Source organism: Blennius ocellaris (assembly GCF_963422515.1).
Source record: "Blennius ocellaris genome assembly, chromosome: 20".
Taxonomy (NCBI): domain Eukaryota; kingdom Metazoa; phylum Chordata; class Actinopteri; order Blenniiformes; family Blenniidae; genus Blennius; species Blennius ocellaris.
Window position 1 is genome coordinate 22079974 of NC_137669.1, and position 16215 is coordinate 22096188.

At 40.9% G+C, this 16215-nt stretch overlaps 2 protein-coding genes across 2 annotated transcripts in view; both read right to left on the bottom strand.

The window, feature by feature from the left end:
• Positions 1–1101: 1101 nt before the first annotated feature.
• Positions 1102–6885, bottom strand: anxa14 (annexin A14; the record flags this gene model as incomplete). Its single annotated transcript, XM_080515878.1, has 12 exons — positions 1102–1212; positions 1325–1432; positions 1908–1963; positions 2043–2138; positions 3067–3157; positions 3732–3770; positions 3949–4028; positions 4152–4242; positions 4322–4435; positions 5754–5842; positions 5946–6042; positions 6859–6885. The coding sequence occupies 12 exons, from the start codon at positions 6883–6885 to the stop codon at positions 1153–1155; spliced, it is 948 nt and encodes a 315-aa protein (XP_080372004.1). The 3' UTR covers positions 1102–1152.
• A 2526-nt stretch (positions 6886–9411) lies between these two features.
• crybg2 (crystallin beta-gamma domain containing 2) overlaps positions 9412–16215 on the bottom strand; it is a gene marked incomplete at its 5' end in the record, with an annotated part of 50566 nt that continues 43762 nt past the window's right edge. Inside the window, 9 exons of the mRNA XM_080515879.1 lie at positions 9412–10216; positions 10401–10560; positions 11728–11886; positions 12055–12178; positions 13232–13371; positions 13474–13604; positions 14921–14944; positions 15004–15034; positions 16101–16133. Coding sequence (XP_080372005.1) covers positions 10128–10216; positions 10401–10560; positions 11728–11886; positions 12055–12178; positions 13232–13371; positions 13474–13604; positions 14921–14944; positions 15004–15034; positions 16101–16133 — 891 coding nt within the window. The 3' untranslated portion in view covers positions 9412–10127. The remainder of the gene's footprint in view (positions 10217–10400; positions 10561–11727; positions 11887–12054; positions 12179–13231; positions 13372–13473; positions 13605–14920; positions 14945–15003; positions 15035–16100; positions 16134–16215) is intronic.

Consider the following 16215-nt stretch of genomic DNA (forward strand, 5'->3'; position numbering starts at 1 on the left):
TCCCACCATCTATGTCCACCACCTCCATCCCACCATCTAGGTCCACCTCTACAACCACCACCTCCATCCCACCATCTACATCCACCTCAACCACCACCTCCATCCCACCATCTTTGTCCACCTCTACAACCACCACCTCCATCCCACCATCTATGTCCACCTCTACAACCACCACCTCCATCCCACCATCTTTGTCCACCTCTACAACCACCACCTCCATCCCACCATCTATGTCCACCTCTACAACCACCACCGCCATCCCACCATCTAGTTCCACCTCTACAACCACCACCTCCATCCCACCATCTACATCCACCTCAACCACCACCTCCATCCCACCATCTATGTCCACCTCTACAACCTCCTCGACCACCACTACTATTGAAACCAGCTCTACAATAACCCCGACAAAAACCTCATCAACGACCAACTCCACACGGAAGACGACAAACGTCACGCCCGTCAGTCCAAATACGCAACAGACATCCGCAACAGTGAACGCAACCTCAGCCTGGACGACCACCGACGACTCGCCCTCCGCCACAGCTCCTACGGGAAACGGTCCGTCTACCACGACGTCTACCACCTCAGTCACCACGGTGGCAAACCGAGGCTCACGCACCACGACCGTTCTGTTTCCTGCGGCGTCGCTGTTATTCTGCATACTTTCTCTGTGAGTCGCCCCCCCCACCCCCCTCCCCCCTCCGGATTCCCGGTTTCCAATCTCAGCACATCACCGCCAAGCCAAACACTTGTAAACTCACCAAGCATCGGAAAAATTAAATGCGTTTTTTTTCCAATGAGTTTTCAAGGTATTCCCAACAATCAATAAAGGGTCTTATTGCATTTTTCTGCTGATTTTCAATCCATATATCATTGTGATTTACATTCAATAAAGTATTACCACATTGGACCCGGAACACTTGTGTTGTTAATTTTCAAAATACTACTACAAGCAGCAGTACATTAACATAAAAAGAAAATTGGGAGCGGACGATTAAACATACTTGCACAGTGGATCATTGATCGAAAATGAAACAGAAACGTGACATTGACGTGAGTATGCACAGTTTATTAAAACATTTACTTATACACTATAGTTGATTGTTAACAGTTGAAACAGGATGATATAACAGAGTACAAGATGATTTTTCAGTCTTCAGATCGACAGATGGCCAGCAGAGCCTGAAGATGGTCTTGTTTGAAGTGTTTCTGTTATGAAAAGAAGAAGAACACTGGTGTATTTTTCACATATAACATGAAGGTTATACATTGAAGCTCTGAAACATGCTGTGTTATATTGTATTGGGTGTGTGTGTCTCACCTGTAGGGCAGAATAGAGGGAGGTGCCGGTCAATTTAAGGAACGCGGCTCGGATGTACAGCAGGTCCTCCTCGCTGTGAGACACCAGGATCCCATGCACCACTGAAGTCTGCAAAAAGAGTGAAAATCATGACTTCCTGTTAGAACGGTCTGTGCAGGAAACTGGGCGAAATAAAGGGGTGGACCACTGAAAGGAGAGCAGGGGAATATATTAACCAATAATCACACACCACAGTTCACGCATGTACGTATAAATCAATGTGTGTTTCAGGTATTCAGATGTTTAAAGCAGTAAAAACATTGAAAAGTTAGAAAAGTTCACATTTTTCAGATTTAAACTTGAAAAGAGTCCATTGCTTTTGTTTATTATTGTTGTACTATTTGTTTACTATGAGAAATTGTGAAAAAAGTGTTATAAAATACTAGTAAAAGTTACAACGCATCAATAAAATTGCAAGATTTTTAAGGAATGAATTACAATTAATTGCATTTTTCCTTCCGATTTGAAAGAAGGTCTATTTGAATTTGCACAGAACTCGGATCGATCGTCTATTAAGTCTTTTCCAGTCACACCGTCGCCTCACCTTCATCGTGGAAAGTCTCTTGGCGAGGAAGGCGGCAGGGTTTTCAATGCACTGCACTGTATTAACACACATAATAAGATACGTCAGGATCGGTAAAAAAAAACACTTGGAACCACACGCAAAAGTGTTTCTTACCCAAAATGCTCAAACCGAGCCGGAAATCTCCCGTAAAGCGTTTCTGCACGATCTGATCCAGGGTCTGTCCGGTTTCCATCTCCAGGGCCATCAGCACTGCCAGACACAGAACCAGGTCACCAGAGAACCTCCGTGACGAGGCAGAACTCGAGAGTGTCAACAAGCGGTCCAAACAAAACAAATTATCTCTAAATCTGAGTAAAAGCAAAAAATGATGATATTCGGCAAGTGTAATTCCAAAGCTCTGGAAGCAGTTCAGATAGAGGGTGTCGTTATAGAGCGGGTGCATGACATCAAATTCCTTGGAGTTATTATAGATGATAGAATTACTTGGAAATCTCACATTAAATATATATCTACGAAAATTTCAAAAAACATCGCAATAATAGCAAAAGCAAAGCACATTTTAAATATCAAAGCTCTACACACCTTATACTGGTCTCTGATTTTGCCCTATTTATATTGTTGTTCTGTGGTTTGGGGTAGTACTTATAAAAACACAGTAAAACAATAGTAATGTTACAAAAAAGAGCTATTCCATTAATTCATAAAGGTTTCTGGATCACACAAACTCATTATTTTTAAAATCAAAGATCATGAAGTTAAGTGACAGTGTTGAGTTCCAAGCAGTACAGATGTTCTATAAAGCAAGTTACAGATTGTTACCAAGACAAATACAAAGAAGGTTCCCAGATCGTACTGGTCGTTATGAAATACGTGACGAATTAAACTTTAGGACCCGGAAACATGAACACAACCCTGAAAAGCTTTAGCCCGACAGTTAATGGTGAACAATTGTGGAACAAATTGAAGACGGAGTTGAAACGACGTCCAAACCTCAACCTGTTCAAATATAAATACAAACAAAAGATTTTTGAAATATACAGAGAGGAAGAAATGCATCGCCACCAGGGGGAGAAGTAGGGTCAATGTATATGTGCCCTTTGAGCAGAATGTTTACTGCTCAAACAAATAAATAAACAAATAAACATAGGCAGAACCCGAAGGCTGAACGGAGCCTCACCGTTGTTCAGGTGATCCGAGTCTCTGGAGGTTAATATGTCGATCCACGGTCCGGCCTCAGCTTTCTTCCCGTTCAGAGACGCAGAGAGAACCTGGAATTAAAAAATATAAATGTAATGATAAAACTATTAGAAATCACTTTATGCATCATACCGGCTTATCTTTAACTTTTACAAACTTCTGCTTAAAGTCAAAATACACTAACGTCTTGTGTTCTTAACCCCTTGTGAGGACCACCATATGTTTACTTTTTTTTTTTTTTTGGTTTATTCATTTCAGGCATATGACATTTTATACATTTCACTGCTCATGTATAGAAACACATCCAAAAATTTATGTATTGAAATATAGTTATGCATCAGAATTATATTTCAGTATTAAAATAGTATTATATATGTAAAAATAACAGTAAGAATGTCATCCAAGATAGAACACACACACACACACACACACACACACACACACACACACACACACACACACACAATATATCCACACGTATACATAGTTCTAACATTTATACACACTTGCATATTTAAACACAATGTCAATTTTGCATTCATCTACATTCATTCACCCAGTGCTCTCCTTCCCAATATGCCTGTAAACACCCAAAATCTATAGATCAAATTATATCTCCAATCAAAGCATAAAGTGAAATTCTACCTCAATGTCTCTTTGAACCACACCAGCAACAGTGTCTTTCTGTTGGAAAAGTGGAAAAAAACACACAATTAAATACAATAACGAGGCCATATTGACATTAGCAGAACACAACTATCAATTTACAATCAATTAATATTAAGTAAAATGAAGAAAAGTTGTGTTCGTATAGAAATAAATATGAAATAAGTGTAAAAAAAATTAAATCTACTCATATTACATTTAGCAATGCTAAAACCAGCTGAGCAAAGTCTCCGCTGGTTTCTCCTTTCAGTTCCTTCGCCAGGTCCTTTTTATACACTGAAAACAACAACAAAGATTTACAGGAGATTACGAAATAGAAATTTACAAGTTGCACATTGATGAAATTGCTTTGTTGTTGTTTTTTTTTTGTCTCCAGGATGAATTCCGTCTGTGACTCACGTTGTTTGTACACGGCGTCGATTTCCCGAAGTCGCTTTCCGGATCTCGTGCAAAGGACCTCCATCAGGGCTTGTTCATCCGTCCCCAAACCCTGCACATCAACAACAACAACAACACGAATCGTAACTTTAAAGCTTCCGCTAAGTTGGTTTGTTTGACCGTCAGCTTACCGCCATGGCCTGCTGCAGCCGGTGAGCTTCGTACTGCACGGGAAGCATCAGCAGGCTGAGCAGCAGCGTCTCCACGTCTCCTGACAGACATTTCCTCAAGGACGATGGCAGATCCTGCGATACGCACATTTAGATCCAAATATCATCTTTGTTCAGTCTTTTAGTTCGAAGAAGGTTAGTTTTGGGTTTTTTTATGAAGCAAAAAGGCAAATCTCGCTCTAAATATACCAAACTCTGGATCAATATAGTCGCACTTTGTTAGAAATATCTGTATAAATACTAATAGATCAAGCATGAAACACACGTGAATTTACCCGAATGCCTCAAAGCCATGCTGACAGGGTCAAAAACACCCAGGATGCAACAGGATTTTAGACATTTCACTGCATTTTGCACCAAAAGGCTTCAATAAAATTGGATTTATGCCGAGATTGTAGACATTTCCGGTAGTAATACCTTGTGAATACATAGACATTTACTCTAGTTACTTTGAAGAATAAATTTAAAGGGCCACACAAGGTGAAACTGGGCTGCATCAGGAAAATGAGATAAGATGTGTCTGACGCCTCAGGCGTGGATTGTCCTTCTATAAAACGAGCCGATATACTGTAACCGTGTTTATTAAAACGATTCCTCAATGTCTAACCACAAAGCAAAGCTCAACCCACTTTCTAAACAAAGGTGTGTTCAGGCCATGACGAGTTCCAACAATATTTGATCAGCAAACAGTTAAAATGTGCAACACACACAAACACACACCTCCCGTGTTGTTTTAGAATTGCAACTCCGGTTTCAGATGAGTTGATGTCATATACTGCAGTGTTTTTCAACCGCTGTGTCGCGGCACACTGGTGTTTCCGCGAGATCTAGTCAGGTGCGCCATGGGAAATGATCAAATTTCACATTTTTTTCTAAAAAAACATTTGCTCTCACAGCGACAGTGTGTTGCAGAGTAATCATGTATAAATACTCTTCGCCACTAGAGGGCAGCACAGAACTTTGCCGGTGAAATGTAAAGTGACAGACGTCAGTGTGGTTCATCTCCACCTCCTGCTACCATCTTGTATCAAAGTACTGTGTCAGTGACAGTGATGGACAAGTTTTTGAAAAGGAAGAACGTGAACCAGGATCTCAGCTCTTCATCCATCAGGTCCAGGTTTCACACTGAGGGAGGCACTATTAAAAAAAGTCCTTTGTTTCTGGATTTACTGGATTCCTGTTGATAAAACTTTGATGAGAATGACTTTGATGTCTTTGATGAGAATGACTTTGATGTCTTTGATGAGAAAGACTTTATATTGTTAATAGAGGTCACAGAGTTTCACATTTTAACATTTTCAGGTGGTGGCGTGCCTCTAGATTTTTTCCAAAGAAAAAAGTGTTCCTTGGCTCAAAAAAGGTTGCAAAACACTGATATACTGAACGTACTCACCTTGTGAAGGAGCTCTTCAAAGGTCTGAACAATCACTTGTCTCTGGGCGTTGCTTCGATTGGTCAAGATTCTCACCAGAGTTACGGAGTCTGCAGGAGGAAAATCATTGTTTTTAGGAAAGAAATAGAAAAAAAAAAACCAAAACATTATTTCTGGAGAAGTTAGGAGTGACGTGAGGAGAGAAGGACGGACCTTTGTTCTCCAGCGCTGCTTGGATCTCTACTGCGTCTCGGTCGGGGTGGAAGTTGGAGAACGGGCGCACCGTTCCAAGGGTTCCCCACCACATGTCCTGCAGAACCGGGAAAAAAAAAAAAAAAGTCTCACAGCTGATAAACAATACAAATAGCTTTGCTTGAATTTAGAGAATGACAAACATCCCATAACGACACCGACTTGTGAGTAAATTAGTAGTTATGCGTGTGACTCATGTAGAAACACGTTTGTGACTTCAGTATCACATCAGTGATGTTCTTGCTTAAACCCTATTCAATTAAAAGTGAAAGAAGTGCAATGGAGAAATAATCGATCAATTCCATAATCAATATCAGCCTAAAACTCAATTTAATTGGAGAAAATGTTGGTTTTCAGGACCTGAAACTGAATTTAAACAGAAAATTCCAACTTTATTCATCCCTATTTTGCAATTTCATTCATTTCACACAAACTATAGCTTCAAGTGTTGGAGGTATTTAAATCAGGGGCTCCGGTCTGGACAATCCACCAGGCAAATGGTCAAAATCTCAAAGAAAACATTGATTTACAAAAAAAAACAAAATAAATGTAGCACGCATTAACACTAATAAAAAAGAAAATCTGTTAAAAAAAATCAACTTATTGGCCACAAACATGCAGATCTCCATGTATAACAATATTTACGGGCAGAGTCAGTAGATACTTATAATTTAAAATAATTACAAGGTAAATATACAATCGTTGCTTCAAAGAAATACCCATAATAAGGCGAGTGTTTGTAATTCCTCACTACCCGCCCCGCCCTACACACAAGACATGCAGATAACATTATCTGCAGCTTTATCTACAAATGTGCATTCTTGGTGAGCAGAGTCATGGCGAGACGCCACAGGAGGGACAAAGGTCAACTTACATAGGAGCTGTAGTACTCGAGATCCATGGCTTCATTCAATCTGACGATGTGAAGAGATACACGTCAATGCAGAGAAGATTGAAACACACTCGAGTGGATGTAAACACACAGGTGATGAACGTGTGAGGGATTCTAGAACCGCAAACAGGAAGTCTGATGTAATAATCCCTCTTCAATCCAACATGAATACCAACACTGCTTTAGTCCTTTCACTGCAACTCGGAATTTTCTCCATTAAATCAAGGAGACAGTTTGAAATCAAGGAGCCAGTTTCAAGGATGTAGGAAAGGAAAAGCAGATGTTCGCATTCAAAAGATGCATAAAGTCATAAAAATGCTGAAATCCTTCACTTATACATACATTTAACAGCATATAGAAGAAAAAATAAAGCAAATTTCATGTGGTTTTTTAAATTTTCTTTGTCTTTAACATGACAAATGAAAACAAACATGACTTTTCCTCTATTCATTCCTACAATATCAACCGTTTCCCAAAGAGAAAAGCTCATTTTCTTACCTGTAACAGAATCCTGGAGCCGCAACAGGGAGGCGGACAAGAAGTGGAACCGGCCTCTCTCGGGTTCCCGCCCACTTCAAGCCACACCCACTCCCAGTACGCCCACTTGGCTGTCAAACGGCGGGCCAATCGGAGCCCACTATCCCCCCCCCCAGTCTCCGGAAAGGTTCTGGTGAAATACTAACACATTCCTCTAAAAAAAAAAAAAAAAAAGAATCCAGACAAACAGGTTTGTTTACAGGAGACTTGGAGCCATAATCTACAAACTGGGCCCCTCAGTTAAATCGTAATTTAAGGATTATTTTCAGTTTATATAATCCATTCTACCATCATTTAACACTTTAAGTCTCGTGTTTTAGCTTCACCGTCATCAGATATAAAAAGAGGATATCTGATAAGTAAAGCCACCCTGCGACATGCCACTCATCTGTGATCAAACTGTGTGTGTGTGTGTGTGTGGCGCCACACCTTAGAAACCACAGACACTCACACAAAAGGTCTTCCTCCGAGAAACTGAAATTTAAACCGCATCAGAATGAGCCAACAAAGAGGATCTTCAAGTCCTGTGTTTTGAAATGACAACGATACCAAAACACCAAACCTTCATGAACGCCCTCCACTGTCATTCCAGTGAAAAGACACCAAAATAAAGAATTAAGGATCAAATTCATGCCTATAAAACTTTCCAGATCAAGTATTTAACTACAACGCCAAGTAGGATTTGCTGTCCGAGTCGCTCGTCTTCCCCTCGGGCACCAAAGAAACATGAGACCTGTGTAGTTACTGTAAACAACACAACTGCAGCAGCCTCTATTGACTTTTGGCTAAATAAGTCACTTTTAACAAGCCAGCCAGACCTGTGTGTCTGCTGCGAAACATTTTTAAAAATGTACATTTAGGCTAAACTAGGATTTAAAATAGTAAAAATGTTCAGGGAGAAGAAAACTGAAGCTTAAGTGAAGGTGTAAGACGGTCCTGGGATTAGGGATGTACGTTAGCTAACTGTATTCATAATTATCGGCCCAATATTAAAAAAAAAAAAGACATTGCATAGTTAAATCCGAGACATTTTATTTGCCGATAACATCCAATACAAATTGCAAACATCGTTTTATTTTTGCCCGTTTTCAGTCGTTTGCCCCGTGATGCTGCCCGATGTCATTATGTCATATCGACACCGCCATCATGGGCGTGGCGATGTTCAGAAGGGCGTCTCTGCGAACCAGGGGGACAGCAGAGGGAGGTCCTGCAATGAGTTTTCTGTTTTAATAGACAGTGACACCTACTGGGAAGCCGTGGAACTGCAGCAAGTCCACCAAGCTGGTCGGTCCACTTGCTGCAGTTCCACAGTTTCCCCAGTAGGTGTCACTGTGTAAAAACCTTAAAAATGTTTAAATCAGCACAGGACCTCCCTCTGCTGTCCCCAGGTATGCAGACATAAAACTGGCAATTTTCACGTTTTTGTGTATATAACACCATTAAAAATATTAGCTAGCGAGCCGCAGGTGGCGTCATAAAACACGATTTTTCTCATTTCACACGTCCCGTTCCAAACAAAAACAGTTCTCTGGAGTCAGTAAAATGCAACAACGTGGGGTTTTATGAAGCTTAAACCAGTGTTTTGAAGATGCAACTGACGTGAGCGTGGTGCGTTTAGAGGCAGTTTGAAATTGGAGCGCTATTTGAGGAGTCTGCGACCTTTTCCAACAAATGTTCGTCTGCAAAACAACATTCAGTTTAATCATGTATATATCCTTTGACAAGTACACAGAAAAACATTTTAACTGCAATTTCAAGAGCTCAATGAACGTCCTCCCAGTTTTTTTTTTGTTTTTGTTTTTTTTTTAAAGGTAAAACCAGCATCTTCACTTGAACAGTTCAGAAATGAGAAAAATGAATGCTAAATACAAACCGAACCTTTTAATAACAGTATTTTAAACTTGTTCTTTAGAATTTTAATCCTGTAATGCAGTTTTTATTGGTTGAAAACCAGTTTTTTATGAAAATATAAAATATAGCTCAAGCTGGGCAGACACATTTAGTTATATTCATCTTTATTCAATATTTTAAAAACCTCTCCCATTTACATTACATTTAAAATCGGTCGTAGCAAATATGAACATACTGCGGGTAACGCACACGACTATGTAACATAAAACTTTCATTAAAAACGCGTCAAGACGCAGGAGTGAACTTGACCGACACGACCCAGCGATTTATATACTGTATACACGCACGTCCCAAAAAAAAAAAAAATATAGCGATACACGCATTAAAGTAACAAAAAAAGCATAAACATATCTTAGATACAACGTACGTGATTGGCTTCATTCATCCCGTGTCAGCAGGAGATAATTGTCAATAAAGTTGCTTCGTGGTAAACGAACGTGATGAGAGACGAGTTCCAACACTTTAAATCGTCGGGCAGAAGGTGAACTGGATACGATACGAGTGTCCATCCAGGGTTTGTTTACGTCTTCAAAAATACAAAACGATTATGGAATTCCTCTGACGGGCCCACCTTTCCATCTGCATGCAGGACAATTATTGCAACCGAGCGCCGAACGATCCCGCAGCGACTGAAAACTCCAGGTTTTGCAGCTCGTCAGGCCTTCAAATCGGCTTCACTGGCTTCTCCTCTGCTGCTGCGGTTTCACTTTTCACGCAACCAGATGAAACCACTTCTTACATCGTGAGGCAGTGGCACAAAAAAAAAAAAAAAGTATGTTCTTGAGTCGTCAATCCGGTCGGGATTACAACAATTCTATCTTCCACTGTTGGCTCGGCTGCTCGTCGCTCTCCGGCATCACCACCACGTGGTCCTTGTCGTACGATTTCCCACCTGATCAAAAAACAAAAACAAAAAAAGGACAAATTTTACACTAAATTCTGGGATATTTGATGAAAAAAACCAACCTAAATAATCGATAATCCCACTTTTGTACATTACCGAGTGACTATATTCACTAAAAACTATTGGAAATCAATGAGAGAACAGCAAAATTAGATTTTATTTTTTTTTTAACCTTTCACGTCGAGGACGAATCCGGGGTAGGTGATGCTGGTGACGAGTCCGGCCATCTGGGCCGCCCAGGTCTGGACCGGCTGCCTGGTTTCCGTCCACACAACCACCTTGGCTGCCGCCTCCACGTTCCCCATCACCTGCAGCGCCATGTTGGACGCCAACTGCAGCAAGACGCACAACATCTAACGGTCAGCGTCCAATAATATAACATTTCAGTACCTCTCAAAAATCTGAATAGTTTGTGAAATCTGCTTTACATTTATGGCCAAACGAAAATGTTTAAAATCTGTTGAAACTTAGTTTACAAAGCCGTGAAGATTAGAACGATGGCACCTTTGAATATTTTCTCACTATTTTTTTTAAATGTATAATTAATACAATTAGGAACTTGAAGAAAATGCTTGAACTTTATCTACAAATATAAAAAAGAAAATTCAAAACAAATTAGAACACACACCCCTCGAACTTAATTATTTATCTATTTTATCATCTGTTTTTACGTCTTTCAACACAAGATAATTTATGTATTCATACATTTTTTTTAATGCAATATGATTAAAAAACATTTTTTTTACTCTTTAAAAATGTTTTAGTATAGAATTAAGCAGCAAAATAATTATTCTTCACAATATTTTAGTTTTTTCCCACATGGAAAGCACCTATATAAACATATATGTTTCAATATAGGTTTTTAATATATGTAACATATATAAAATTGGCTGTTTTCCTATATTATATGTACATAAATGCACATATATGTACACATATATACGTGCATACAGGCACCTATATAGTTACATATATGCACCTATATGTTCTTCTTACGTAATTGTTTTTTAAGTTCGTTCTTAGTTATTGTCTTGATAATGTATGACAGTTGCCAAAGTGAGATATAGAGGCTATATATATATATGTGGAAATAAAGAAGCAGTACAGGAGACCTATATCGCCTGTATATTCACATATATGCACCTCAATTTTGCCTATATGTGGCATATATGCAGCATATAAACTGCTTATAGGTTTCATGCATATATCCTCGTATAGGTTCTTTCCGTGTGGGTTGTTTTATTCTTAATAAGTCAGAAATATGAACATGAGATTCCCCCCATTATTTTTTTAAGTCATTCCAGTTCCAAAAACATGTGTTGATAACAAGATTAATAGTTTTAACGAGCATTAATCCCTTTAAACTGTCCTTGCTGTACATCTGGCTTCCTTCAGAAGAGTCGCCACAACACGTCGTTCCACAGAAAGACGCGTCTCCAAACCCCCCCACTAGGGGGCGAGACGCGGAAATTCGCATGTCCTTGGCGTTGGTCCAGCACCTTGTTCTTCAGCAGCCCGTCCTGGTAGAACCAGATGTCGCTCATTGGCTCCACCTGCGGCGCCGCCACCACCCGCCCGGACTTCATCTCCTCCACGCCGCCCTGGACGGACAAGTAGTTCCCCGTCTCTTTGTTCTTCACCCGGAAGAAGTGGCGCTTCTGACGGAGCAAAACACCACAGGAGAACGTCTCTGTGACGGAGGATCCACACAATTCCCTCAAACTCAAAAGACTCGAGTCTGCCGTCACATGTTAGTTTTTTTTTCCCCTCAGTTTGCGTTTCGACGTTAAAAAACCGGAGAAGCGGCGAGGAGGACGGGAACGGACCTGTCGGACCGGGAACATCGAGCCGACCGTGTTCAGAGAGCTGAACTTCGGCCAGTTGGTCACTTCGATTGGTTCAAGGAGGAACTGGCGCCCCCTGTAGTTGGAGTGCTCACATACCACCCAGCTGAGAGAGAGAGAGAGAGAGAGAGAGAGAGAGAGAGAGAGAGAGAGAGACAGAGAGAGAGACAGACAGACAGACAGACAGACAGAGAGAGAGACAGACAGACAGAGACAGAGAGACAGACAGAGAGAGAAAGAGACAGAGAGACAGAGAGAAAGAGACAGAGAGACAGAGAGACAGAGAGAAAGAGACAGAGAGACAGAGAGACAGAGAGACAGACAGACAGACAGAAAGAGACAGAGAGACAGACAGACAGAGAAAGAGACAGAGAGACAGACAGACAGAGAAAGAGACAGAGAGACAGACAGACAGAGAAAGAGACAGAGAGACAGACAGACAGACAGACAGACAGACAGAGAGAAAGAGACAGAGAGACAGACAGAGAAAGAGACAGAGAAAGAGACAGAGAGACAGAGAGACAGAGAGACAGACAGACAGACAGACAGACAGACAGACAGACAGACAGACAGACAGACAGACAGACAGAGACAGACAGACAGAGACAGACAGAGACAGACAGAGACAGACAGAGACAGACAGAGACAGACAGAGACAGACAGACAGAGACACACAGACAGAGACACACAGAGAGAGAGACAGACACAGAGACACACACACAGAGAGAGAGAGAGAGACAGAGAGAGAGAGACGGAGACAAAGAGACAAAGAGACAGAGAGACAGAGAGACAGAGAGAGAGAATATCATTAAAGGAAATCCAGTTCGACACTCCTGTACTCCATTATTTATTTATTTACACATAAAAGATTAATGCGTTTCTAAAGTAAAATAAAATCGATACACGACCAAGGAGTTCAAACAGATAATTACAGTTCCTCGAGATCTAAACGTCTTCAACTTCTCCTTTAAATCACCGTGGAGCCGTGTGACTGCTAACGAAGAAACACATTTCTTCAATGCGATGAAGTCAATAACTAATTAAAGACAAAAGATCCTCTGGAGATGCAGTAATCTCAGAATATAGCTGCATTACTTTAAAGGCTTTTGTGCAGTTTGCTCATGTAAAACAGGCAGAAGTGAGAAAAGCCAACGCTCACCAGCCGTTGTTGACCCTGACGGACAGGATGTGGTTGTTGAAGCCTTCCTCCACCAGGCTGACCACTTCACTCTCCGTGGTGATTTCTCGGCCCTCCAGGCCTTCCAGGCCGAACAGGGAGATGGAGGGAACGGAGAACTTCTGCACACAGCCGAGGGGGGGAAACAAACAAACAAACAAACAGTGAAGACGCGATAAAGCAGGGAAAAGGAGCATTTTCCTTCTTCACGCGAGCGTCCTCACCATGGGCACCACCTTGGTGGAGCGGATGGCGCTGCCTGGAGGACAGCCCATGCTGGTCAGATTGGGATAATCTCCTTCGGCGAGAAACGAACATGGTGCCGGCGAACTGCGTGTTCTCGTAGAGAACCCAGCTGGAACACAGAGCGCAGAACCGTCAGGTTTACAGCCTCCTGGTCGGCACTTCGGTCCGACAGAACGTGGGATTATTAGAATGTGGGATTATTAGATTATATTTTGGCTCAAAGGCAGAAGGACCTTAGAAAGAAGTGAGAGTGTGTGTATTCACATTCGTGCAAATAAAAGTTGTCTTTTTTTATGTGAGAGAGATAGAGATATAGAGAGAGATGGATAGATATAGCGATAGAGCGATAGAGAGAGAGATAGAGAGATGGAGATATAGAGAGATGGAGATATAGAGAGAGAGATAGAGATAGAGATATAGAGAGAGAGATAGAGATAGAGAGAGAGATAGAGATATAGAGAGAGATAGAGATATAGAGAGAGGTAGAGATATATAGAGAGATGGATAGATAGAGCGATAGAGCGATAGAGAGAGATAGAGAGATGGAGATATAGAGAGAGAGATATAGAGAGGGATAGAGATATAGAGAGGGGTAGAGATAGAGAGATATATATAGAGAGAGAGATAGAGAGATATATATAGAGAGAGAGATAGAGAGATATATATAGAGAGAGAGATAGAGAGATATATATAGAGAGAGATAGAGAGAGAGCTAGAGAGCTAGAGAGAGAGAGAGCTAGAGAGCTAGAGAGAGAGAGAGCTAGAGAGCTAGAGAGAGAGAGAGCTAGAGAGCTAGAGAGAGAGAGAGCTAGAGAGAGAGCTAGAGAGAGAGAGAGCTAGAGAGAGAGAGAGCTAGAGAGAGAGCTAGAGAGAGAGCTAGAGAGAGAGCTAGAGAGAGAGCTAGAGAGAGAGCTAGAGAGAGAGCTAGAGAGCTAGAGAGAGAGCTAGAGAGCTAGGGAGAGAGAGAGAGAGAGAGAGAGAGATAGAGATAGGTAGAGAGAGAGAGAGAGATATATAGATATCTGTAACGTGTTTATTTGACGTGTTTGGAATTAAATATTTCAAAAACAATATTTTCAGTTGCAATTTTACATTTTGTTTAAACAAGCAACTTTCCCACATTATCGAAAATCAAATTTGGTTTGAAAAGTGGGTTGTTATTCAATGACAGAAAATCCTGGATTCCAGGATGGAATGATTTAAACTTTATATTCCATTTTTTCCTCATTTTAAAACTCATTTATCTCTCTCTTTGTTCTGCGAAGCCTTTGTAAAATGGGAGTTTTTAGTTCTGCCAATACGGTAGAAACATGACCAGATTATCTTTTTTTTTTTTTTTTACGTGGCCTCCATTGAATGATTTATCCCCCCCCCCCCCCCCCCCCATTGATATTTTTAAGATGCACCATTTCCTCGTTTCCTCACCTTCCACGTGCAACCCGGCACGGACTTTGTCAGGAATTTATCCGGCAGCGCTTCCTGGTTCAGGTTAAAGATGTGACAGTCACCCTGAAAGTCCGGCTCCGAGTACAAGAGGATCTGAAGACAAAGAAGAAAAACTTTAATCACAAGTCTTTAGATGATATTTCTGAGTGGAACATGCTGCATTTCAAACAGCGGAACGTGACGACATCTCACATCTTTGAAAAACGTATGAAAGTCATATAATAGTCAGTGTCATAATCTGTTAATCAGATTTTTTTGGGGGAAAAAAAAAAAAAAAAAAGGGATTTTCCCTGGATGAGTGCATAAACAACCAGAAGGCAAAACTTTAAGCTGAACTTCGTACCGGAGGCTGTGATGGATAATGGGGAGAAAAACATGGAATTGTTTTAAAGAAACTTAACCCTCTGGGGGCCGGCGGACGCACCGCTGCGTCCTCGTCACATGACCGTTTGAAAAGGCAGTAGCGTCACAGTACAGCGTCGTCTGGCCCAGAGTTTCAATCTGTGTCAAAAGTGCAGATATAAAACTACAAGCTCGTTTTTAAAATGACGTGGAGATATGAGGAAAAAATATGTGACCTTTTGTAAATAGTTTTACAAAAACGCCTGAGGCAGTGCTTCTATTTCACTGTAAATATCTGTATACAACTGTTTTTTCAGTCCTGTTTTGATCAATTTTAGTTAATTATAGTTTAGATTTACTTTACAAGTAAACTAAATGATTCGTTAACCATGTCTGTGACTTTTATAGTCAATAAATCTGTTTTTACCACCCGAATTTGTAATTTTATGGTGTTTTTAGATCCACTGTTTTAATACAGTATGCCAAAGTGATGAAATTACTTCAGAAATGCATTCATGAGGTTGTCCTGAACAAAATGACACCAAAAAAGGCAAAGTTTAAGGATTTTATATCTGAGATATAAAGGAAAAATCAATTGTAGTGAAAAAACGGCACAAAATGCTTTCAGGCCCCAAAGGGTTAATGCAATTCATGTGCAAATGATGCGGCGAGTGCATTCGTCAGTCCCTGCAGAAATATGCACTGTTGCTTATTTTAACCACAACTGCAATCTCTATACAACTTTGAATTTCTCTTCAAAACTCCTGCAACGTTTGCACAACGGCAGCACGAGAGACAGACATTCGAGATCACTCACCTCATCCTTGTATTTCGAGCCTTCGCTTGGCGCCTGCAACAGAAACGACACGTGAATAAAAACCCCACATCCTGCGCGTGGAATCGTCAACGCCGCCGGCGTGTCTCGTGTCTCA